This window comes from Taurulus bubalis (genome assembly GCF_910589615.1).
Source record: "Taurulus bubalis genome assembly, chromosome: 7".
Taxonomy (NCBI): Eukaryota; Metazoa; Chordata; class Actinopteri; order Perciformes; family Cottidae; genus Taurulus; species Taurulus bubalis.
Window position 1 is genome coordinate 3,972,574 of NC_136595.1, and position 27,330 is coordinate 3,999,903.

The 27,330-nt window shown below is 44.1% G+C and overlaps 1 protein-coding gene across 1 annotated transcript in view; it reads right to left on the reverse strand.

Moving 5' to 3' along the window:
- frem1b (Fras1 related extracellular matrix 1b) overlaps positions 1-27,330 on the reverse strand; it is a gene marked incomplete at its 5' end in the record, with an annotated part of 40,087 nt that overhangs the window by 6,694 nt on the left and 6,063 nt on the right. Inside the window, 19 exons of the mRNA XM_079221006.1 lie at positions 105-525; positions 2,779-3,043; positions 4,140-4,344; positions 4,866-5,007; positions 6,613-6,757; positions 9,098-9,323; positions 9,455-9,651; positions 9,805-9,993; positions 12,705-12,899; positions 13,608-13,860; positions 13,984-14,077; positions 16,978-17,186; positions 17,378-17,545; positions 18,233-18,323; positions 18,518-18,714; positions 18,830-18,972; positions 20,363-20,707; positions 26,741-26,872; positions 26,980-27,088. Of these exons, the coding sequence (XP_079077132.1) occupies positions 105-525; positions 2,779-3,043; positions 4,140-4,344; positions 4,866-5,007; positions 6,613-6,757; positions 9,098-9,323; positions 9,455-9,651; positions 9,805-9,993; positions 12,705-12,899; positions 13,608-13,860; positions 13,984-14,077; positions 16,978-17,186; positions 17,378-17,545; positions 18,233-18,323; positions 18,518-18,714; positions 18,830-18,972; positions 20,363-20,707; positions 26,741-26,872; positions 26,980-27,088 (3,726 nt within the window). The remainder of the gene's footprint in view (positions 1-104; positions 526-2,778; positions 3,044-4,139; positions 4,345-4,865; positions 5,008-6,612; positions 6,758-9,097; positions 9,324-9,454; positions 9,652-9,804; positions 9,994-12,704; positions 12,900-13,607; positions 13,861-13,983; positions 14,078-16,977; positions 17,187-17,377; positions 17,546-18,232; positions 18,324-18,517; positions 18,715-18,829; positions 18,973-20,362; positions 20,708-26,740; positions 26,873-26,979; positions 27,089-27,330) is intronic.

Here is a 27,330-nt window from a genome sequence, read left to right on the forward strand (position 1 = left end):
GCATTAGTTATTTTACTTAAGTCCAAGATCTGAGTACTTGTTGCAGTCCAGGTTCTGATTGGAGGAAATAAACTATTGTATGAGCTGTTGTGTGTTCTGCTCGCCTGTATGTTGAAGACAGCCGGCTCTTCTCTCAGCTGTCCAAACTCCAGGTATCCTCTGTTGTTCCCGTCGGTCGGCAGGAAGTAGAACCTGTCGATGTCCGCCGGGCTGCCCGGGTCGTGTCGGTAAGCCAGGTTCAGCCCGTCCACGTCCGTCTGGGCGAACGTCAGTGGCGCCGCCAGCGGGACTCCCCTCAGCAGCAGCTGGCCGTGCCGCGGCGGCTGCGTGATGACGTAGCTCAGGTTGGCGGCGGCGGTGTCGGGGTCGCTGAGCTGCAGCTGGTCGGAGGTGACGGCCTCCGTGGCTCCGTCTTGCAGCCGGAGGCCCGTGTTGTGGTGGAGGGTCGGCGGGATGCGGTCGCCGTGCTCGACGGTGAAGTGGAGGGTGCCGCTGCGGGACGAGTCGCCGTTGGTGACGACGAAACTTTGAAGGCGAGAGACAGTTTGGTTAGAAACAGATCTAAGATGTTTATTAATCCGTCATTGTGAAGCATTCGTGGCCTAATTACCAGTTACATCACTGTAAGGTGGAACAAACATCTGCAGCAGTGTCCAATAGGAAGGAATCTGCAAAACTGATCAAACTCAGAATCAAGTTGCAACAGAAATACTAAATATATAGTTTGAATGGACCAAAAAGCAGAATCAACTCTGTCACTCCAGAATTAAAGGTAGTTTTCATTTTGTATTTATACAGCTGTATATAAAAAAAAGAAATCCACATATTGTGGAACATTTTTCTTTATTTTTGGGACGATCTGTTTTCCTGGACGTGCCCACAAAATGTTAACTTTTTTTTTCTTTTCTTTGCCTTAACTTTTTGGCGGCATTTACTTCCTTCATTAATAGAAAGATGGCCGGAAACAAAGAGATGAGCGACAGTGTGGAGTTTGAACACCTGCAACAACTATTCAGTTGCATTGTGGGAAATGCAGGATCCAGTGTTCTAATAAAAGTCAGGATATCTCCACTTCTGCTGCACACATTGAATCGTTCTTTGTGGAGTCCGTCTCTTTAGAGTCCCACAACTGGATGAAGTCGAATACGAAATGAGCAAAGTAGCTTGTATTCTTTCTTCTTTTTCTTTTCTTTTTCCGAAACACATTTAAACATACATTTTAAAGATGTATGTTGAATGCTTAATTTTCATTTAAATAAGTGTCTTTGTGAGCAGTTTGATTAATCTCATGACTCCCTCTTGAGTAACAATGACGGCAGCTTCAGTCATCAATCACTTACATTAAGGCCTGTTTTAATTTGGAGACACACAGCTAATTTTTCAGGTCCAATGCACTGTCAATTGTCACTAGTGTGTGTGTGTGTGTGTGTGTTTTGTCCTCTCAGCCCTCTGCCAACACAATCTGCCTCTCAGCCCTGCAGCTGACTAACTGCCCCGGGCCTCGGCACACACACACACACACACACACACACACACACACACACACACACACACACACACACACACACACACACACACACACACACAGGCAGGTCCTGCTGTAACATCTGGCTCCGAAGTCGGCCATATTTGCCCAGGGATGGCCGTCTGTGGCCGGCGCTCTGGCCGGTGACGTCGTGCCAACGCCTGTTGTTATTCTTCTAGTAATGCCCATTCATCATCTGCTGTCACAGTAAACAAATGCACACACACACACACACACACACACACACACACACACACACACACACACACACACACACACACACACACACACACACACACACACACACACACACACACACACACACACACACACACAAATGATGCACAGGTGTGTCTTCTTCCGATTTGGCCACACCTGAGTCGACAGAACAACCTAGCATCCTCCTCTGTCCTGAAACAGTCTTGCCATACTATGCTATCTCTCTTCATGTCTGTCTTTCTGTCTGTCTCTTTTTTAGTCTCTCTCTCTCTCTCTCTCTCTCTCTCTCTCTCTCTTTCTCTCTCCCCCATCTCATCGTCCTCCAGTTCCTGAGTGTCTGAGTCTTGGCTGTGATCTGACCGTCTCTTTCAGAGCCAGACAAACCAGCCGGTCGGGGCAGCAGAGGTCTGGGTGACAAACACGGGGTCTGCACACACTGCAGGTCACACTCACCCAACACACTCACCCAACACACTCACCCAACACACTCACCCCACACACTCACCCCACACACTGCCCCCTCTCCCCCCTCTTTAAAAAAAATGATCTGCTGCTGCCAAATTGGCTGGAAAAGCAGATAAACATACTGCAGCAGAGAAAGCCTCTCGTCTCCCGACACTCCCTCTCTCTCTCGTCTCGCTGCCCAGTTTCTTTTTTGCCGGCCAAATGTTGTGTGTGATACTTTTCTGGACAGAAATATCCTCCTCTCACAATATGCGGGCTGATCATTTTGCCATTTATTCTCCTGATGTGTGCAGAATTTCCTGCTGTGCTGCAAAATAGCTTCTCTTTACAGAGAGGGCCAAAGTCAAACAGCTGTTCGACACCAACAGCGGAACAAGAATGAGTGAGGTTTGTTTGTTGCATGCTTAAAATTGCATCATGTTTTTAATTCTATCATGTTTTTTATTTGACCTACATTTTAATCAGAATAGTCCATTGGGATCTTTATCTTTTTTCTTTAAGAGAGCCCCGATCGAACCAAGATGATGCTGATTTCATTTAGATATTGCCGTGAGCGTGCGTGTTCTCACCTGAAGGAGTCGGTCTCCGCGCGGTGGCTGTTGTCGTGGGTGTAGCACACGCGGTGCGCGGCCACGTCCAGCTGGGTAAAGGCGGTCAGGGCGACGCCCGACTGCTGGACGGCGTGGACGAGGCCGTGCCGCGGCGGGACCGACACCGCGTAGACCAGCTCCTCCGGACGACCGGCCGAGTCTGACGCCAGCAGGATGTCGGTGTTCAGGACGACGCGCTGACCCTCCATCAGACGCACTGCCTTGCTCACCAGCACCACGTCACCTGCAGGTGGCCGGAGGGGAAGGATCAAAACACTGGAGCGAGGATGGTTTCTAGAGAGATGAAGCTGTTTTTAACTGCTAACTTCTGCAATTGTTTTGGTAATTATCCAAAAGGAATGTGGTAATCATATTTATTTCTATATTTCTAAATAAATAGGGTTTGTTTATTTCTCAATACAAATTTTTCTAATTATATTTTGACAAATAAATATATTTAAGTCAGTAAAAACACAAGATATGGATTTTGTAATAACGATAACATTTTGTTGAAAAGTCTTATTTCATTCTGATATTCTAATATTTGGAAAACATATATTAATTACAAGCCGGATTCACAGTGGCAAATTTGTGTGAATGTCCCTTTCATTGAGCATTCATGAGAATCTACCCTCAATAAATATATATATATTTTTAAATCCCACCTGAGTTGCTCAAACTCTAAAGGGCTGCTTTATCGCCATCGACTTGTATAAGTTAAAAGAGGATTCATTCAAATTCAACTTGGCGAGGTAAAACAATAAAAAATAACAAGGCCTAAATGTCTCCCTTTTTTTGGAGTGTTGTTGTTGTAGGATGACGAGGAGGAGGTGGAGCACCCAGAGGACACGAGCCAGCGCCCCTCTACAGCTGCTCCACCTCCCCTCCGTTAATTATTCACCGGCTGAGGAGGCCGGTCGTTTCTCACCTCCGCTCCTCCAGGATCAGAGGGCCCGCAGCCAGAAGGGCCGAGGCCTCGGCACACCGTGTTCACCCGACCGGCAAAGCTGGCACGGCGAGCTGGAGGAACAGGGTGCTCAATAATACATGAACGAGGACCGGCCAGAGGGACCGCGGAGGGGCCCGAGTGTTAAAAGTGTGGAGGCAGTGAGAAGATGGTTCTTCTTGTTGCAGTAACTTTAGTCAGTTGTCATGCGACTTGTTTTATTCTCTGAACACTTTGAGAACTCTCTGAAAAACACTAAACGGACCGGACCCGCTGCAGCCGAGACCATTTCCTGCTGATTCTAGATCAGGAACGAACTTTGGGAAACTCAACTTTTAAGCCACTTGCCCCACACCCCCGGACAAGAAGACCTTTCAAAAGCCAAACCTCTGACCTTTCTGCACGGTGTGGACGGAGATGAAGAAGCTCTGCGCGGGACTCTCGTTGTCCAGGTCGCTGAGGGTGAAGCGGAAGCTGTCGTGACCTTTGAACCCGGCAGCGGCACCGCCGCCGGTGTGAGCGTACCACAGGCGGTTCATCTCCACGTCGTCCTGAGTGAAGTTCCGGCCGGCCGACAGCTCGGTCCAGCCCGACTCCGTCTGCACTCACAAGGTTCAGAGGATGGCGGTACAACAATTATGCTTATTTAACTATCTGAGTTTTATTTTCTAGTTTGGGAAGTAAATCAAATGTATATAATAAAAAACACGGGCGTCGGAAACCAACCCAAAGTTTTACATAATTAGAACGAATTAATACATTTCTATATTTGTTGTTATTGTTGTTGTTATTATTGTCAACAAAAATTATGTTTAGATCAAAAGCAAAAACGTGCCAGTCCGTCAATACAGTTTTCAGCTTTGTGACGATGTATTTTCCAGCTGATCCAAGAGGCTTTTTAGAGTTTCCTTAGCTTAAACATTCAGAGGATTTTCTCAACACATACAGGAACTTTATTCACTTCATTCTTGTAAGTAGAATAAAGTGGAAATTCTCGAGTAAAGTGGCGCACAAGTACCTTGAGTTTATACTTGAGTACTGCCTCTTTCCAAGATGTCTTCAAATTTGAGGTCTAAAACTCAAAACTCCTCATGAAGAGAAACACCGTTGTTTTGCTCACCTTGAGCCGCAGCTTGCCGAAGCGCGGCTCGGCGTTGAGGAAGTAGTACACCTGGTTAGGGGGCGTGTCCAGGTCCTGGGCCTCAAGGGCCACGCTAGAGATCACCCTGCGCTCGCCGGAGTCCACCTCCAACCCCGCGTTCCTGAAGAAGAAAGAACAATGGTTTTAATTCAATGTAAATTTTATGTTCAATGTAAATATTTTCTTTTTGTGGTGTTCAAACCAGTTCAACAAGCAACATTTTAGACTTTATTTTGTTTTGCTTTCAAAAAGATTTGTAAAAACACGGGATAAGGAGTTAATAATGTCCAACTTTTGATGAGATGAAACTGGAGATACAAGCAGGAAGAAGTTTGTTTGGGGGAGGTTTTTTCCCCAAGTGGGATCACGGACATATGGGGCGGTGGTGTTGGTTGGGGGTAGGTCTGTGTGTGTGTGTGTGTGTGTGTGTGTGTGGAGGTGGGGGGTGGGAGGGGGGGGTCGTTGAACATCAGAAAGCGTCTGGCTGCTTCCTCACTTGGAACTAAAATGCACGCAGGAGAGGAAGCCGCCGCATCCGTCCTGCAGGAACGCAAACAAAAAAAACAAGGAGGCTGGCATCTGCCAAGTCCCGGCGTTACTTCTGCCTCGGTGCCCTTTACAGTACCAGCTCGGGCCTGTGCCAGCGCACCCACGCACACCGACGGCTGATCTGGGGACAGCGAGGACGTGAGGGTGAGGGGTTGGGGCGGGACAGCATGGGGAACCCAGTCAAGGATGCAAATTCCCAATCACTCGCTCGTTGGAATGAAAATATTATGGGTTGAGGTGGAGGAGTGAACACCCACTCAAGCAGAGAGACCCGCCACATGTGCACACACACACACACACACACACACACACACACACACACACACACACACACACACACACACACACACACACACAGGTCAACCGCCCCCCCTCCCGTCCCGTGTTGATTCTGGTGGTATTCTATATTTAATGGTTATCCTCAAGGCCATATCTAGACCCAAACCAACAACGTGTGAGTCCGTCTCTCTACCCTGTCTGACTTCTTTAAACAGAAATATATAGTTTAATTTCATTTCAGTCATGTTGGGGACAGATTAGTCTACATTTGGTGCTCTAGCGAGGACGGTGTGTGTGAGATTGAGTCCAAATACACAACAGTCTGTGTGTTCAATAAAAACACACTTTACATACATTGCGTTCTTTTTGTAGTACTGTATGTTACATTTTATGCAACATTATACGTATACTCCATTATATCTCAGAGGGAAATATAGTGCCCTTTCCTACTTTACAATTATCTGCCAGTTTTAATTACTTTCTGCATTCAAATTCATAAAAAATATCATCAAAATAACAATAGCATTATTATAGATTAAACCACCTAGTATATAAAGACATTCAAATGAGCTCCACATTTACCAGCTGCAACATTAAAGTGATGAACACATTAATGCATCAATAATTATAATACACAAGTAGAATATACATCGTTCTGTAATGAGCCATTCTGCAAAATGTGTACTTTTATTACTTTATAGAAGCCGTCTTTATGTCTGTCGGTGCGACCCTGACCTAAAACCTCACACAGTCACATATTTCCGGTAATACCATATTAACAGGCATTAAGCACTAAATCCTCATATCAGCTCACATCTGTGTGTGTGTGTGTGTGTGTGTGTGTGTGTGTGTGTGTGTGTGTGTGTGCATGTGTTTGTGTGTGTGTGTTGGCGTATACTTGAGCAGCCGTGGCTTCTCGTCGTTGACCGGCAGCACGGTGACCCGAGCCGTCCCCTGGACTGTGTGGATGCCATCTGTCAGCCGCAGAGCCACGGCGTCCTTCAGAGTTTCCGTGTCATCGTGCATGTACACGATCTTCATGCCTGCAGAGGGAGGAAGAGGAGGGGGGGAAATAAGATGAATCTTATTATTTGTTTGCACACTAAAAGCGCAGAAATATCCACATACAAACTGTTCATGTGCAAACACACATTACACCTACAGCACACATACACAGGCACACATACTTGAACAGAGACTCAACAAAAGAGGAGGAGCAACCTCCTCTGCCTGAGTAAGTGGTTGAAATAAACCATTAACAAATCTCAGTATCGTTTACAAAATATTTTTCTTTGAAAAATACAAATAAAATGATGATTAAAAGGCCAACAGTCACACCTGCAGGACAGGTAAGAAAGTGGTGGTAGTGTGGGAGCAGAGGAGAACGGGACCTTACCAATGCTTTTTATTTTATTTTAATGCTCATGTGTTACTGGCCAAAACACTTAAAGTGAGGACGACCTCCCAAAGCAAACCACAACCAGAATACAATATTGACACTGTTTGTCCAATGATCATTTGTGTGACAAACAGGCAGTAAAGCTGCTACACAGAATGTATTCATAGTGTAGCATTTTAGAAAATAAATCATAACATGCAAATTGCAAACTACTTTTTTAAACACGTGGAAAGAAATATTAAGATATTTGTATTTATATATGTTCTATTTAGGCCTCTTCAACAGACTCAAAATGTCTGTTTTTCAGATTTTTGTTTCCTTTTTTTTTAATCAAGCAATAGCTAACTACTTGCGTTAGCCAACACAACAGTTAGCTTGTAGCAGCCATAAAGGACTGTTTAGCTGCCACAATGGAATTGAACTGGGATCCCGGTATGGAAGATGGACCGCTTCACGGCCGTCCCCCTCCCTTTCATTTTTGTTGAACATAAGAAAGTAGAAATGAGTAGCCAACCGGTGTACGAGAACATGGATCGTGGGTTAGTTCCCCTCCTGTCCTGCCCAGGCTTTTGCTGTTTTCACTGAATTTATTTTCAGTCATTACATTGCATGTATTTCTATTTTCAACAAAATTCGTTCTGAAATAACTTGACTGCTATTTCATTGATTGTGATGTGATTTTGGACAGAATTCATGGTTTCCAGAAGGTGAAGAACAGTGATGTAGTGACGGTTAAAACACAAGCAAAACTGGTGACGGATAAACCGAAACATTGAACAGAATTAAACTTTGACCTGCTTTATGAAACTGGCATTATGTGAAACTTCATTGGATCCCAAACGTCCGATGGATTCATCCTCTGGGGATTATGAATATTTAAATCCATCAAATAGCTGTTGGGATATTTCAGTCTGGACCAATGTGGTGGACCGAATGGCAAAAAAAAGTATGACAAATTCTGTCTCGTACTTGGAATAAACATCAGTTTTAGCATTACATTTCCCAACATGCTATTGGTGATGCTCACAGTCCGTTTAAGCTTGTGAGTCTTGAACGCTGCAGTTCTATATTCAGTGACATTTTGGTGAATATGCACCATGAAAAGTTGTGTTAGTTAACTTTTAGCAGATTGTATTTGCACTGTAAGCAAAAAGAGGATTTATAAACATTATTAACACAATTTGCAACCGGATACACACCACTAAATTGTTTTTATTCCAGAAGTATTTGTGTTCATATTTGAGTTATGACTTATGCTGCGTTCACACCAAAAGCGTTGCGAGGGGTGTGGCTTTTCCGTGACTTTACTCCGTGAAAACAGTTACTATTTCCGCCATCCACCATTGAAATAACCAATAGTTCTGCTTTATACTTGTTGTGGAACTTGTTGTGTTCATAATATATCCGTAGGCACACACAGCTCCGACCTGAATGAATGAAGCCGCTTCCAGCGCTACTTCAGGCGGACCAGCAGCAGTTGAATTCAGCAACTGCAGGAACATCTCAACGCTGATTGGCTTTTGCAACTCAGCGTCACCGAAACTTTCAAATTGAAATATTTCAACTCAGGCGAAAAAGCGAATTTTCCGCAACGCGCCATTCACTTTTTTGCGTCATTCGCGCCGCGGAAAATGTGCTTTTTTGCAACCATTCACGTCTGTGCATCGACTTTGTATGTAATCTACTCGCAACGCTTTTGGTGTGAACCCAGCAATAGGGTGTGAATTAAATTCAATACAAATGTCCGTCCATAGATTTTATTTTAAAATCTCATATCTCATTGCAAGATCACAAAATAAAAGTAACTGCCTTGTCGTGAGCATGAAACAACCATTGAGTAATCTCAAAATTACATTTACAATAATAAGAAAACTAAATAATCATATCTGGCCTATTTCATACCTTGTACTAAATAACCTACTTTAAAAGTATAGTACTTGATTCTATTTACTATTGACAGCCATTTGACGCAGCGCCCTCTCACCTTGGCGGAGCTCCTGCAGGGTGAAGGAGGTGACAGGGAGGCTCCTTCGCAGGAGGTCGGCCCCCATCTCCTTGTAGCGGCTCATCTCGGTGCCGTAGATGCCGTTGATCAAGCTGCCGTGAGCCGGCGGCTGCACCAGCGTGAAGGTCAGGATGTCCGGCGGGGCATCCAGGTCGAAGCTGTTTAGTAACGAGGGAGTCAGATCCCTCATCCCGCCCTCCTCCACCTGCGGAAGGTGGACAACGGGAATTACTCTACGTCTACTTTAGCGCCCCCAGTTAGGCTGTTGGATGGACGAAAAATTATTGTCATTTTTTGATTTTTGACGCATGTAAAGAAGTAAAATATTGGACGTACGGTGAAGTTGGCGAGCAGCAGCGAAGGCGTCTCATCATTGGTTGGATTGATGATGATGTAGAAGGGGACAAAGGCGGAGCGGTGCAGCCCGTCACTCACGCTGATGGACAGCTGGTCGACGGTCGGCTCCGCCCCTTTGCTCTCCGACTGGACGTAGTTGATGAAGCCAGAGGTCAGGTGGACAAGACTGAAGGATTCTGGGAAAGAGAGTGTTTTGCCAGGGTCAGGTCACACACACACACACACACACACACACACACACACACACACACACACACACACACACACACATACCTACACACACAAACACACACACATATACACACACACACACACACACACACACTGACCGACTCGGACTCCCGCGTTGCTCTTCTCGGAGCCGGGCGTCGGCAGCGTATTCTCCAGGAAGCCGTGCAGAGGTGGCGTCTCCAGGTGAAAGGTCAGCCGGTCGGCGGGGCTGTCAGGATCTGAGGCCCCGAGGACCCCCCCACACAGACAGGCGGAGGAGCCCTCATCCACCACCAACACGGACTCCCCTAAATCAACACATAACAACAGTGACATGAGTCGGGCCAATGGTTTTTACATGGATGGAGCAGTTTGTCTCCACTCAGTGGGGTGAAAAATATTTTCTGATGCGGCATCCTATGTTATAACCCCCAAAAAAGGACACACCTGGGTGTGTTTGGGCAAATGCAGCCTGAAGAGGAAGAATTCCAGCTTTATGTAAAAAAGACCCAGGCAGGTCATTGGAGTGGTGGGGAGGCAGACCAGAGGGAGGTAACACACAGGGCCCCTCGACTCAACGATCACCTATATCGCCCAGATTCACCAGGAAAACCCTGAGTACTTCCACAAGGCAGCTGACCATCCATCCGTCCATTAATTCATCCATCCATTCATCAATTTATCTATCAGTCCGTCCATCCATCGATTAGTTCATCCATTCAACGAACCCTCCATCCATTGATCTATGCCTCCGTCCATCCATTAGTTTATCACTCTATTCCATCACTTCATCCATTTGTCCATCCATCCCTGTCACCTGCTAATGAAACCCATCTTCCTTCACACTGCTGTTAATTAACAAACACAATCACCTCTGGCCCTGGATCCATACTACCAAACCTCCCTTGTGCATGTATTAATTATGCCATATATATGTAGGTATGCATTGTGTGAATGTGCATGAGCATCAACGATGGACAGTCCTGTATCGCGCTGATAAACTCAACTAAGAAACAAGGTAGAGCTGGTTTCCTTCGTGCTAATGCGCTTATTAATTAGACCACGAAACACCCCCCTTCCTCCCCCGAACTCCCCTAACCCCTGAATGAATGGTGAGATATGCTGGCAGGATTAGAGAGTTATCGGGCCGCTGGTAGCGTCGCGGTAATCCGGCTGGCGAGACGGCTAGTACACGTTGTCTATTGTAACCGTGGGGATGCGCCTCTTGCTGCTTTTGTTTTGAAAAGACGCTCATTGTCCACTGTTTCCTGGGGAACACACACACACACACACACACACACACACACACACACACACACAGGAGTGATAATCTCACCCAGCTGTGTGCATGTGTGTGTGCATGTAATACCAGCAGACAATAGGCAGATTTCACTTTAGACACGTCAGCGCCAACCTCATTAACGCTGACAACAAGATGCCATAAATCACCCATAATGCAATGTGCAAACAATGAGATTTAGGACTCAGCTAAACATACACACACCACACTGCAAGAAACATACAGAAACTATTCGGGGTCTGAGGTTTTACTTGAGACGGTTGATTTCATATTTAATATGATCGTTTTAATAGGAGAAATAAGTTTCAGGAAGTTTAAAGAATTGAGCTTCAGCCAAAGGTCACAAGGCTGGAATTGAACCCGGGGAAGTTGTGATTATGTCGCATGTGCTGATTGAAAGAAAATTAACTGTTGGTGGGAGAAGAGATGTGAACAGGTGACGTCTCTGGTGTTTTCCACCTTGCCATTTTGGCAATGAAGCATTTTGACATTTTTTTCTAAAGCCTTACATTTTGAATAAGACACAATAACTTGAAGATGGATATTTAGAACTGCGTCGCAAGACCTTCAAATTAAGACCGCAAAAGAATCCAGAAAATGTGATTCGGTCTGACTATATTCTTGCAACAAGCTGAACCAATTCCACCGATTTTTTTTGGTTTGGAGAGAAGAGAGATTTCTAAAATTCAGGAACGAACAAACAAAGACTTTTTTTGTGTTAACATGCGGTTGCAATGTCTCTCACACACACACACACACACACACACACACAGTTATCCCAAGGTGAATCCCAGTGGTCACTGGTCTCCATTGATAACCACAGAGCTCCTCCAATCCCTCTTCTTGGCTCCGACTTCGGCGAGAACTATCACCCTCCCCAGGAGAGTGTGTGTGTGTGTGTGTGTGTGTGTGTGTGTGTGTGTGTGTGTGTGTATACAAGAAGTGTATGTTACCCCCCACCCGCCTCCCCTCCCAGAACACAGTGTGTGTTGGACTGATAGGTGACGGCGTGTTGTCGGGGTCAGAGCTGCTCCGCTGAATTAAGAGGATTGTCAGCAGTGAACACACACACACACACACACACACACACACACACACACACACACACACACACACGTTTTGGTGAAACATGCCTCCGTTCACACTGCCTGGCTGAGCTGAAAATGTCTTGTTAATCACTTATCAGGTTTCAGTTAGTGCTGAACGTAGCGAGTGTTATTATAATCAACAGAGATAATTACATTTACTGCCAGTCCACCAAGTTTTAAGAATTTTACGAATAATTCAATACCCATTTCCGAATCACAGGACATAGTTAGGACGATGTGACTTACAATTATTTGTCACAACTTCCCAGCAGTATGTAACAATCATTTCTAATCGTATAATACACTAATTCAATTACAGTGAAGAGTAAAATTAACATTAACATTAATGCATGAGTTAGAATAAACTGATTATATCTAATATAAATAATTGTATTTACAGTCACAGCGGAAATCTTTCTTACTGACTTTCACTTACTCAGTATATCTTTCAGTTTGGTATCAGAATCAGAATCAGAATTATGTATTGGCCAAGTACGCTGCACATTCCCAGTGTATTATTCCCTTAAGTAAAATATCTGAATACTACAGCAGCCAATATTTACAACTTTGAAAAGCCTTTCTGAAACTGCCTGAAGGTAAACTGTTCCTCAGGTGTGTCATGACGTCTTACCCAGAGTGACGGTGGGTACTTTGTTGTTGACAGGGAGAACGGTGATGTTGAGGTCGTACACAGGAAGTGTGCCGTGGAGAGGCACGGGTGGGGGCGGGGCGTCTCCGTGGCAACATCCATCCATCCCTCCAGCCTCGCCGTCAGAGATGATGAGCGTGACGGTGTCGAATACCGGGTCGGGTCCGATCTCTCCTCCTGAAACGGGAACCAAAAAACGCCATTTCTCAATGCTGTGAGATCGTGTCTGATGAAGATCTTCAAGTCAACAGACACAAGGACACGATTAGTATTGTTCTTACAAACAGCAGCTCTTTATCTCCCACCAGCTCCCTGCAACTCTTTCTGTTTGCACTTTAACTCCTTGTAATATGAAAAACCCATCAGCTGACCCAATATGTCCATATCTTGTTTGTTTTCTTGAGGAATTGGACCTATATCTCTGTGGTAGATACATTTCATTTCCCAAAGCTGCTTCACAATAAAAGCCTTCACCTGTTTGACGGGTGAGGATAAGTAGTGCAAATGTTTTCTGCAGCAAACCCCCAACTATTGGACTAAACTAGCTAACTAAATATAAAATAGTAAAAACTAGGGGCGAAGTGGTGCCACTATCTTCGGAAAAAAACACTGCAATAGTGCCCTTAGGATACCCTTTTAATGGAGGTAAAGTGCTCTCTAAAGTGCACATAAAGAGAGAAAACGTCTCCTCCAAGTTGCCATTTCAGTGGAGAAAACCTCTGTACTGTGCCTTTCCAGTGGAGAAAACGCCGTTAAGTGCCCTCCAGGGTGCCCTTACAATGGTGATCACGTGATTAAGTGCCCTCTAGGAAGCTGAAGAGACAAGCAGACCATTGTTTGTACACGTGCCACAACACAGCGTCGTCCACAATAATGCTCCCTTACCTGTGTGGACATAGTAGACGTGTCCCTGCAGCAGGTCCTGCTGGGAGAACTTGTCCACGGTCAATCCGTCTCTCTGCAGCTCCCCTCTGCCTGGACTCCGGGCCAGCATGTAGGTCAGTCTGGAGTCGTCGCTGTCCCGGTCTGTAGCCGACAGGTAGTCCGCCGTTATCTGGACCTGCCCCGCCTCCACGCAGCTCAGCTCCCCCCGCAGCCCTCCACCCAGCTGGGGAGGTTCATCGTTCATCGGCAGGACCTGAGGACAGCAGGAGAGGCGTCACAGACTAAAAATACACAACACAAACAAATAAAGTCCAAATCAAAAAACCTTGATTGATGATGTGATGTTGAACATGTTTTGGCGGGACAGGAAACTCACCTGTATCGACAAGACGACGTCTACTGAGTTCAAACCGTCCGTCACCTTCAGATGGACTTCGTCCTCGGTGGTCTCAGAGTCGTCGTGGATGTACCTGCCACACAAAGAGCCATCGCACTCTGTCTGTCAGTACACCTGACTTAAATGACAAAATCTAGTTCTGGCTTTACGAATGTTCCTCTCTATAGAGCATTATTTTATGATCAATTCTGCACAGGTCATTGGTTTGCGGACAGTTTTTCCTTTTCTCTTGTATCCTCTCTCCTACTCTCATCCTCTTGGAAAAGGATTGAAAAGTGTCAGAATGTTTTCAATAAAGTCATCGGACCAAATGTTATTTTGTTTTGTCACCTTGTTTCTCCTTTTTCCCGGTTCTGAAGACAGAAGGTCCTGTAACTGGTCCAAAGGTCTGAACCATCCCAAAAAAAAAATAGGATCATAGTTCAGAAAGCTTTATTAATCCCCAGTGGGGGAAACACATTTGCCACCAAATCAACTCAGACAGACAACAAACAGAACACCCAGTACAACGAATAAATAACACCCGAAAAGCCATTTGAGGAGCAATTCTACATCTAAAAAAACATGTAAAAGTGTGGCTGCTGTGCTGGAATAAAAGACCTTCTGAGGCATTCTTTGGTTTTGCTAACTGAGAAACTAGATGTCAAAGAGGGAACTCAAACTATGAAAAGCCCTAAGCCCCGTTTCGCCTCTTTTTCCACAAAAAAACCTGTGTTTTAAAAATGGCACCTTGCATATCTCCGGAACCACAAAGTCGATTAAATTCATTTAAATTGCTAAAATATCGTAACTCTTGTGAGATGAGTCATTTTTTTTTATATAATCGTTAAGTTTTATTATTTACGTAAACTCTCTACCTTGCCGTGGTGATTTTAACGTTTCACTAAAACCTTTATAAGTATAGCTTACAACGTCGGATTTCAGTCAAAGACACATCCCTGTAAGCGTACGGGCCTGGGGGAGTCTAATAAAGCAATCACAATCCATAGCTGACCCATATTAGTATCTCTACATTTACAAACACGGCAAGAATTCTCTCCGCGGGCGATTCAAAATCCTACGGTCTGATCATTCTGTTAGTAGGGTCGACTGGATCAGACACTGTCTTGGCAAAAAAGTAGGTAATCTTTCCATTTAGGAACTGAAAAACACGTTTCTTTGACTGAATATGCTTCCTAACAAGCCAATGTGTTCCTGGATTGTGTTTATTGTTGCAGATTCCGATGCTTTGGGTCTTAATCTTTCTAAAAAAGGTGCAGTATTAGTCTGTGGGTTGTTGTTTAGGTAGTAGGTACTTTTTTTAAACTCAGGAGCTCTCGAGGAGTCTTTTTTGACACACTTTGCTCATACTCATGCTGGATATGATCAAAATATCTTAAAAAAAATAAAAAAATAAACACGAGTATTGGAATTAATTTGGGGTTCCTACGACGACTCACAGGGAGAAAGAGGTCTAGAACCCATAGGGGGTCTATCATGTCAAGATGGTTAAGTGTGCTGAGGCAGAGACCCAATACCGTGGGACAAAAGTTTAAAAATACTTGTGGGTATGGAAATGAACTCACGCATGGGCCGATAACTCTCATACACCCACCTCCAAATACCCACATCCGAAAACACAGACCTGACTGAATGCGTCGCTTCCTCCGGAGGTTTCAGTTTATGTTACCGTGGGCTTCGGCATGCCAGATCAGTGAGGACACCGTAAACAGACACTCCACGAGGATCCAGTCAAAAACAGGTGCAGACAGTTTACAGAGGAATCAGTGCACGTGGGTCTGCAGTATGTAATCATAGAACTGATGCATGTAACCTTCTAATTAGCTTGTTAGCTCTCTGTGATATTTACACAGGAACATCCGTTTGGTGTTACATCCCCGTATTGTGCCAGAGATTCAGAATCCCAATAAAGTTCAAACCAATTTGGTTTATCAAAACCTTGTTTGGGATATTTTCTTTTTTAATCACATCAGTTTACCCATTAAAAACCCTGCAATACTTTTTCATAATTCATATAAAAAAAACAATCAGCTTAGTGATGGACATTTTGGCCAACATTATATTTTCTAATAATTATATCATGTATCAGTCAGTGATCATATATTCTCCAGCCCCTCACCTTGAACGTAGAGACAAACTCAAGTGATTTAATCTTCAGGAAATTGTTAAAATTGTCAGAATATTTTAAATATTGTAATTGCAGTTACAAGCTCCAAAAGCACTGGATCCTACATCTCCCATAATGCAACATGATTACATTTATTCACAAGGCCCTAGACCTTATAATCAGGGATAGAGTGTTGATATTGAACGATTCCATTGAACCTCAGATTACGTCAAATACCAATGTTATTAAAATGATCTGAACGATGACATGGTTCAGGTTAGGCAGCTAAAACACCGGTTAAAGCGTGGTTGACCTTTCTGTCTGGACACATCAATGTTTTTCAAATACCACACCTCCAGAATATAATTCAGACTTGCAGTACTGATACTAAAACCGTAAATGTCAAAATAAATAGCTTGAAACAGGTTTTTACATTCTTATTTTTTCTTTACCATTCTCTCGATTGATGTTAAACTGCCGTCAACAAAGTCTACCCTAAAAGCCTAAATATAAAAATGAAACGCGACAAGACCTTTAATGTGAAGATCTTGAGCGATGTGTTGAGTTTCATTCATGGTAGCTGAACATTGCTGTGGAAATGGACATTAAACTGGAAATAGCAGGTGAACACAGATGAGGATTGAGTTTGTATTAAAAGAGAACAGTAGAAAATAAAAGCCTCTATTTTATATTATATAAAGGCTCCTTTAGAGCAACAGAAAAGCTAGTCGCTTTTTCTTTCAAATAATCCTTTGAATGCCCCATCACAAATACCTGGCAAACCCAAACCAACCCTCATCTTAAATTGACCCTTAAGTGGAAGACTAACTGTAAAAGTAGATGTTCAACGCCCCGTTGTGTCTGACCTGAGTCGGAGTCCTCTCAGGTCCTGGAGAGAGAATCCGTCTCCCTGCTGCAGCGCTCGGCCCTGCAGCGCCAGCCGGCCGTGTCGAGCCATCCTCCAAATTTCCGCCCTCAGAGCCTCATTCCTGCTGTCCCGGTCCTGAACCAGGAGGTGCTCCTCTGTAACAAAGGCCGCTCCGCCCTCCTCCACCCGCAGCAGGTTGGTGAAGGCCTGACGAAGCACATACAGGATCAACCAACAGAGATGCATAGTCAAATGGTGGAAGATTTAAAAACTACATAACTTCCAGTCACAGATCATTACATGGCATCGAAACCCCCCCCCGACATTTAACAGTGTTCACTCCCATAAAATATGTTCATCACTCGGACCAACAACCCAGTCCGTGTTTGACCTCTGACCTCTGGCGCCTGGTCGTCCACGGGGTTAACGGTGATGTTGAAGAGAAGGCCGGAGACGGTGCCGCCGTGGTGGTCGCTGACGGAGAAGACGAACTGGACGAACAGCGGCTCCGGGCCGATGTCTTCCACCGGAGGCATGAAGGCCACCTTCATGTGCTGCACTGCATGCTGGGAGAGCACAGGACATGTTTACCGTTTTTTCTATATCACATTTATTCAGGTATAGAATATTCTAATCATGAAACTCCTGAATACATTCGTACTCATTGATTATTCATCATTACTAGTTTTTCTCACATGCACTATATCAAATGTACTTCTCTCCATATACTTAAAAAATGTATTCTGTTTCAAGATTCCCCGTTCACTGAGGAGGCCTACGAGAAAAACAACGTTTTCTTCAAGAACCCAAGGTAACGTTGCGACGTATCACACAACGGTTCGCATGGTATCCGACATAAAGTTACTCCTTTTGTTTCCCGACCAAAGTCCAGAAACACGTGTCAATTTCCGCTCGTTACTATGCATAGTCCTTTCCAAATAAACTTCCGTCTAACTTAGTTATGTTTAGGCAACACAACTACTTGGTTAGGTTTAGGCAACACACCCAGATATTCAAGCTGGGTCCAAGTTTTGTTTTCATCCTCGTTCAAGATTACCTGGATAACGGACGAAAAAATGGCGTGGTACATTCACGAATTACGCCGCAAAATAATGCGGCGTAATTCGTGGATGAGACCAGACTGCACGTGGTGAGTAATCCATACACTAATGGTCGTTTGGTGGGTGAAGTATTCCTTTAAGTAGGAATCGTGCCGCTTGGGTATATCAGGATGCAGTTTATGTGTTTCAAACCTGTGTGAAGGACTTTAACACCGGCACCATGTGGTCTCTCTTCATGCTGTTGGCACTGTCTGTGTAGAACAGACGTCCTGGATCCATCAGCCTGATAATTAAAAAATATATAAAAGGAGGGTTTTTTTTATTTCAGAAATCAGGAAAGTGGGAATCAGACAGATTTAGAGGGGATGGAAAGTTTATTTTCTCGCTTTTGATTAAGCCAGATTAGCAGTCTTTGTGCTAAAATGGGCTACACCATCCTGTACAGCAGAAGCAGTCCTGCCCTTGTCCTGTCCTTACCCAGGATGCAGTGGGCTGAAGCAGGGCTGCGTGATGACGTAGGTCAGGTCCGTTTCTGGATGCTCTCGGTCGGCAAAGTGGAGGTGAGCCTGGGTAACGTAAACCACCTCGGTCTCCTTCACCGTCAGCGAGCGAACGCTGCCGGAGACCTCCGCCGGCAGCTGGTCCTTCACCGGGAAAACGTGGACCACCACCGTCTGGAACCACAGGAAGGAAAAAAGTACTAGTACTACACTGTAAAAATGCTCAAGTGAATACAAGTTGAATTTACGTAAATGTACTTCAATAGATTTCAATTTAATGGTGACTCACATATGTCTGGGAGAGGTTGGGTGGCTGGTGGCTGTCAGACAGCGTGAAGTCGAAGGAGTCCTCAAACTGCTCCTCTCCCGAGTGCTGGTAGTAGATCTGACCCTGGATCAAATCTCTCTGTAGGAAACTGTCCACGGGATCTCCTGCGAAGTAAAACGCACCAACAACATTTACAACCGAGCAGCCCAAATCAAGCATCAACGCCACAAAACTATTTTAGCAATACTCTGAATTTTATTTCTAAGTAAATCTGCAGTCTGTCAAAACATTTTTTATCTGATTACACTCCCCTAAACATGGCTGTTAAAGGGAAAACATTTAACATTTGTTTCTGACTGATGTATCAATGTTTTGTTAATGTAATATTTTATGTTTTATTATATTATATTTACATTATATTTTAGACAAAACTAAAAAGACTTCAGATATCATCCAGATAAAGCCACACACATTATTTACAGTCGAGGGGACTTCTTTTATTTTAACAGACTTTTCTATTTAGAGATTATATGTATGCTTTTATTTATTTATTTAATTTCTACATTGAATGATTTCATGACCTTTCTAAGAATAAATAACATTTGTTTGTTAAAGCCTACTGTGGATAGACTCCTTGATAACTGTGGTTTAGATTTCCTTTCATCACCTCTGTTGTCGATGCAATGTGAGATGCGTTAATTAAAAGAAATGAGAACACAATTAACAGTCACAAGTAGGGCTGAACGATTTGGGAAAATAATCTAATTGCGATTTTTTTCCTCCAACATTGCAATTGCGATTTAATACACGATTTTTAATTTTTTTAATTGTATCCTCTCTTTTCCCCAACAAAACATAATGAATGATTTAAATATGACCAACACAATATTAGATACATGTAGTGTCAAATGTTCTTTCCCATTGGCTGGGCCTATTTGTTAGAATTAAATAAAAAGAGGAGTGGGAGGAAATATGAATTTATTTAATCCCACACCACCGACGTGCTGGTCCTCTTCGAGACTAAAGTCTCAGCTGTGTCAGTTTCTGACTGTCCCGTGGAGCCAGAGGCCATTGCGCAACAGGTTAACGGGCCGCATGAAAAGTTGATGCAGCCGAGTTCTCCGCTCTTTCGCTCGCGTCACGTGATGACGTTGTAATCGCGCACGTTGCGGTTAGAAAATCTCGTTTTATCATATCGCGATAATATCGCAAATGCAATTAATCGTTCAGCCCTAGTCACAAGTAACAGAAAACACCTTTCAGGAGTGTGATTTTCAAGCCATAACTTCTGAGGCTTTTTCAGATCTTACATCTACAGTTTATGCAGTACATACCTCTTTAAGCACAGTACAATTTTTGGTTGTCAAAGAAATTTCTTGATTACGGCATGTTACAAAAAGAAGTAAAATGAGAAATATGATGGAACGTCAAGGTTGTCATTTGAGGCCTTTTATTTATAATTTCTAACCACGTCACAACTTTTGACCTTTATAACAAACCAAACATGTCTTATATATTTTTGTATATGTCTTATATAACACGCCCATCCCTCACCTGTCTCGTGGGGGGAGGTCTTCCGCACTAGCTGCCCCGCCATGGGGCCGGATGCCACCCGGTAGAGGATGTAGTCGTCGCTGGAGTCCAGGTCGGAGGCCAGCAGCATGAACTCCTCCAGCCGCACGGCTCCGCCCTCCCGCACCTCCACCGCCACGTTGTTGATGAGGAACGGCGGTGAGTCGTCCTTGGGCAGCACGTTGATGGGGAACCGGTGGCGGATGCTGTGGCGGCCGTCGCTGATGCGGAAGACGACGTGGTCGCGCGTGGTGTCGCTGTCGGAGTGGTGGTAGACCACCACGCCCTCCCGCAGGTCCCGCACACGGAACATGAACGCCTTCCCGCCTGGAGGAAACAGGAGAGCGCAGAAGAAGAAGAGAATAGTTGGACCAACTTCATTGAATTACTTCAAATTGTTAAAACAGAAATGAATGAAATGTTTTCCAATAAAGTTAACAAGTTAGATTAATACAATTGCTTTAAGTCAGATGTAGGTAATACTTGAATGGTTTTCAAATCAATGGTTTGCATTAAAACTTAAAGTTAAGACTAATTGATTCTTGCTGAACTTGATTTAATTACACATTAACACAGATAGAGTTAATAAGACTTTCAGAACGGAATGTATTTAAATAGGGTTGCAGAGCAGTGTCCAACATATGATTCTCTCATTGGACAGTGGTTTAGATCATCTCAACGTGTTAAATAAAAAGTACAAGAGTTTTCACATTTTGAAAAGATCCAAAATGGACCATGAACATTTGGGAAAAAAACACAACCATCAGGCTGCTCTCTCCGGGAAAAGTTGTCCCCAATGGTAAATGGTCATTTTATGATTTCATATTTGGACAAATTCTTGTTTAAATAATGTGTATGATTGAAGTGAACGATCAGAAAAAAATCTATGTTCATCTATGTTTTTAGTATTAATAAATTCAAATTTTCGCCTCAAAAATAATCCGTGGAGCGTGAATTCGGCGAAGAGTTGCGCGCAACATGATACAACTTGTCTGTCCCACATTGATGGAATGTAGACCGTGTCCATCTGTCGGCTCTCTGCCGCTGGCTGGCCTTCCTCGCACTGTACATCATGCTAACCGCTAACTGCACAGCATCACATGACTTGTGGACATGTGTTGCCTTCGGCGGACGGCGCTCTCTTGTCTCCATAGCCAAAAGCTTCACACTTTTGATTCAATTACCGTCTCCCACACATGCGCCACTATTTTATTTTTTTTCCCCTCCCATTGTCGCTTGGAAAATAACAAGTTTCTCTCAGGCGCCTGAAGGCACCACGAGTTAGGTGCTGGCTGGGGGTCCGCGCTGGTGGGATAAAACATGGCGTCCTTCCCGGTGGCCCGCCCTGGGTTTGCCAGCGTTGGGGGGTGGGGGGGCTTCACGTCTCTCCTTCCCACGTGCCAGAGAGACAGAAGGGCAAGGTCAGCAGACAGATTGAGAGAGACGAGCGGTCGCGAGCCCCGAACCTCATTAGCGACTTTACCAAGGGGGGCGGGGGAGCGGCTACCGGTCCAAGTGGATGGAAACAACTTGGTAATTGGGCCCAAAGGTGGCGTTGGGCAACAGGCCCATAACGGAGGAAGTGGGATGGGAAGTGTGTGTGTGTGTGTGTGTGTGTGTGTGTGTGTGTGTGTGTGTGTGTGTGTGTGTGTGTGTGTACGTGTGTGCACATCAGGACAGGCAGCCATCCATTTGGCTGAAGGCGTTGGACCGAGCCTGCAGTGACTGTCCCCCCATGGAGGGTCAGCGGAGCTCTCCTCGGAGACACAACTCCACCAGAGGACTGCTTCCTATGGGCCGCGCACATACATGTAAGCGGAGCACAGCCAAACTTTTGTTCCTTCATAAACAAAACTGAGGAGATGAAAAAAAAAAAAGATGCTTGAGCAGGTGCTGTGGTCCAACATGTGGGGGGGGGGGGGCTGGATGGAAACAAGCCTAGTGGGACAAAAGTTTCAACAACCAGCCAACTACTCTACTGTACTGTGAAGTAGTATTTCCCTGCACAGGTTTGTTGGAAAAAAAGAGAGATCTGAGAGTTGAACAATACAATATGAGTGATGAAAATATGAGAAGCAGGATACAAAGACAATAAAGAAGCAAGAGAGGCGGGGAAGGGCGGGTCAGGGGGGCAGAGGATAAAAAACGTTAAGTCATAAGAGAAGAACTTGTTTGGGTTGATTTATTGATTCCGGTTGACGAAGCGACCCACCTGAGGGTTTTCTGATGTTACGTTCCCAGTCTTTAGGACGTCACTGTTTGTCAATTCATGCCGCTGATTTCTTAAGTACTTATTTTAGGATCGAGAAAGATGGGTAGTCAGTACAGTACTTTTTACAGTACAGAAATATTGTGATTTGTAGTCCAATAAAATGATTTGATAGCTGAGGGCCTTGTTCAAGCTCCCAGCTTTGTTTTGGCATTTTGTATCCAGATTGTTTTTTAGAAGTCTGGACTGCAAAAATACACATGAAACGTGATTTATTGCCAATTAATTCCATTTGGATTTCTACAGATGCGTTTCAGTCCGGACGCTGAGCAGAATCCACGCTGCTTCTGGCAGAGCCCTATGGAGAACAACCGCCCGTGGACGGGTTTCAAAATAAAACCTGAGGAGCCGAGTCACTTTATCTGAATTTTACAACTTTTACTTTTATAGGAATGAATGAGCCGTATCCAGTTCTCTTCATACATCCATGGCTCATAACACGCTCTGACTGCATCGGTGTATGATGCACGTATTGAGGGTCAATTAAAAGTTTGGTAATGATGTAGCCTCATAGGAAACTCTTTTCAGTCGCATCAGTAAAACTTTATCTTTTTTCATATAATAATAATGAATAATAATTCATCATAAACAAGCCGCGGCGGTTTATAAGCCGTTGTTGCTGCTGCTACTGCCCGCGAGTCAGGGCCCGCTACCTTCGGTGGTTGTCGGGGAGTTAGCGGTCTTGTTTTTAAATATACATGAGACGTGAGAACAAACTGCTCTTAATTTTAACTCCATTATTCCTCGGGCCACCATGCTCTGACCTCCCGATGCTGCAGCTCCCTGTCACAGGTTGTGTTTCCCACCTGAATCCTGAACATGAAGGGGTCCTAAGTCCCTACATGTAATATTTGTTATGAATATCCATTAAAGATATGTGAACATCAATGTACCATTGCGCTGACAACACTTTTTATCTTTGTGTAGAACTTTCAGAGTTGTTTACTTGAGCTCAAACAGTGCAGCCGGCTGGAGGTAAAAGGACAGCAGGGAGTTTGGCTGCTGCTGCTGAGAGGACAGTGACATCACTCGTGAAGGGGATTTCAGAATATTTCAGTGAATTTTGAACCGTATGTCTCTGCAACTGCTGCTAAATTTAGAATCAGAAACATCCACAAATTAGCCACACCGATATTTCAGCCGCAAGGGTCGAAGTTGTTAAAAAAAATAAAAAAGTATCGGCTTTTGAGAACATTTGGTACATTTGAGTTGATATACTTTAAGTATATTTTGATGCTAAAACTTTAATACTTTTACTCCCATTTCACGTTCAATAATCACTGGTTGCTGTTAGCAGAGACTCCAGACTGCAATGTAGTTTCATGCACTTCCATGATAAACCAATAACTATTACCAAATTAAAGTGAAAGCTCCCCTCTGTCCTTCTGTCTGCACACACACACACACACACACACACACACACACACACACACACACACACACACACACACACACGCACACACCGATTTGTCAATTCAGTTAAGTCAATATAATGAAAAACATTTTCCACTCTAATATTTGTAGTTGGCGATATATATATATATATATATATATATATATATATATATATATATATCGCCAACTAAAAATATATCCTCATTCTCATCCGAACTGCATAAAGACACCGAATCAATCTCTAAAATGCAGATATCTTTGCTGAAGCCCACTGCGAGGGGCTCTTGCAGGTCACCATTATTCGTTGTTTGAGGATGTGTCTGAATTAAAAATGATAAACGAGAATCAGCTGAAAACAGGTCTCCTCTCCCTCTGAGCTCCTCTCTGTTCCTACGCAGCTAAAGCAGCCATGAAAGGTTAACTCCCTGCCTGAACCCTGGGGGGGGGGCTGCACTCCTGCCACCTCAACCCCCCCCCCCCCTAGCTGGTAGCATGAAAACCTGTTTGGGGACAGTGCATCTGCTCCCTGTGCACGGCGGCATGAAATGGCATAAATCCCTCCAATCTGCTCGGTCCAGCTCCCCGTTTTGAGACAAAGAGGCCGTCTCCCAGCGCGCTGGGCTGGAAGGGACAGACGTGGACGGAGAGGGAGACGGCGGCAGTGGCGCTCCCCCCCATCCTCCTCCGGCGATGTGACCGCGGCCCCATTTTACACCTGATTAGGAAACACATGCAGGGCCACTAGACATATGCTTCCCCAGCCACACCACAGTCCCTGACGGATGAGCAACACATGGAGGAAAAAGGGCGGAAAAGGCCAGGAGACGTTCTGTGGGAATTCCCAGAGTGGCGGTGTGTGTCGGAATACCAGCACGGATTAAAAGGGTCGAGGTATGGGGACAGAGGATCAAACTGGGGTTCTTTCTGAAAGTAATGGGACTCCGTCTGTATACTGCACGTGGATAAACATGCAAATATGCATTTTACTGCCCTCCATCATCTCTCTGGGCGAGCTGTCAGGGCCTGCTAAGCCTTATCTGCTTGCCTAAACAAAATGAAATCACAGAATTTTTTTTAATTTTAATTTAATTTTCATTTTGTTTTATAATTAAACGTCATAGCTATTTTATAATTGTATTGTTTTTCACAAATACACTACATGTATTATAATATGTTTTCCCTATTAGCTTATGTTCTCATTGCCCTGCTCCTGTGTTGCTCTGTTGTCTGCCTTCCCTTCAGCCTTCAGCCTGCTGTGTGGCACGGCGCCACTGCTTGTTAAGGTTCTTCTCATCCAATCACATTTCACCTCTGTTTCTCTATGCAATCGAGAGCTGGTTAAACTGTATGGAGAGGCCTGCTAGCATTATGGAACGTGTGTTTGGCCACAGGGCCCGCGACCATTTACGTGCGCTGTGATTGGTCACAAGGAACTCTCATCAACACCATGAATGAATACGGCCAATTGAGCAATATCTCTAGTAATGTCAGTCCTCCAATCCATTCTGACTGTTGGCTCAATGGTTAGCATGCCCGTCTTTCAATCCGAGGATTGGAAGTTCGAACCCTCTGCCGGTGCGCCGGATTGACAGCAGGCGTACGTCCAAAACCGCGGCCCGCCACTGGTCTACACCCAGTTTGGGGGCTGCATCCAATCAGGAATGCAGCAGCTGATTTGGACAGAGAGCCACTACATACGGAATATAAACTAACCAATACATTCTGGTTCATTATAATGCAAATATTCAGATTATTATTCTAGTATGTTATTGTATTATACATTTTGAAGCATTAATGTGTTCATCACTTTATTGTTGCAGCTAGTAAAGTCGGAGCTCATTTAAACTACTAATACTTTATCTGCTGGGACCTTGAGAATTTCCGAATGTGGAACTAGATTTTTTTAAATCTTAATCTATAATAGTACATCATCATTCCTTGACTATTTTGAATTGTTATTCTGAATCTGTAAAGTAATGAAGTCTATATTCAGACCATAGACTGCATATAAGAACTGGACGTGGTCATCGTGGTTGTGGACTGTCAAGTTGTAGCCTCGGGTTTGTCAATTTGGTAGCAACCAGTGAAAGATGGTGACCATATTAGAAATGTGGAGGGATGAAGTAGCGACACTTCTCTTGTAGCGATAGTGACTGTTTTACTGTAATTGACAGGTCAATTACTGTAAAAGCATACCCAGCTTTATGGTCTCCTTGACTCTAAATGGAGCATCATTTACTAAATGAACATCATGCTGTATTGAAGAAGACTTCAAACTAGACATTGAGACATAAACTCATGTTTACAATGTTTACTGAGATAATAAATCAAGAGAGTAATTTTCTTATAGACTTCTATACAATCAGACTTCTTTTTGCAACTGGAGAAGTCGCCCCCTGCTGGTCAGTGGAGAAAGTGCAAGTTTTAAGACACTTCTGCATTTGCTTCATCAAAGGTTGACGCAGGGAAATCCGATTTATTTCTCAAATAAGATCTTTACAGACAACCCGCACTACTATTTAACTATTTGCAAGTGATCGGATCCAGACATCACCAACCTATCTGCATGGTTAGCTGTGGGAACGACTTTAGGCGTAAGTGACGACGTAGTTACACTGGTGACAGAGATACACAAATAAAATGCGGTCGAGTAAAGAGTACAATATCCCCCTGAGAGATGTAGTGTTTGACTTCACCTCTGACACTAAGGCGTCCATGGAGAGGCCCGTCCACAGCTACAAGATAGACTGCATCGATGTTGTCGTTGTCCACTATCTGCAGCTCCTCCCACGTGATTGGTCGGGACTGACCCTCCAACAGGTCCAAACCTGAGTCAAGTCAATGTCCGTTAAAGTTTAGGTATGTGCTCAGTTTGACCATAATACGACTAGTATTAAGGATGAAACAATGTTAAGGGTCAGTAAAATGTTTGTACCCATGTTCCAGGAGACTCTGGGGGCATTTGTTTCCGTCGACCTGATGGAGATGTGGACCACGATGGGTGGGCTGGTCATGTAGGAACTGTCTATAGCCTGAAACTCCACCTTACACAAAATAGATTAGCCAGATTAGACTGTAAATGTAATAGTTCACCATGTAACAAAATATCTAATGACAGAGTTTGAAAACAAATGTTTTGCTAAACGTTTACTTGATTCCTGATGATAATAATAAGAGAAATACATCTTCCAGAGACATCGAAAGTAATGTATTTGACAAGCCTATACTTAAAAGAAAAATCTTATTTTGTTGAAATCTCCAATTTTATATTTAAATGTTGTATAGT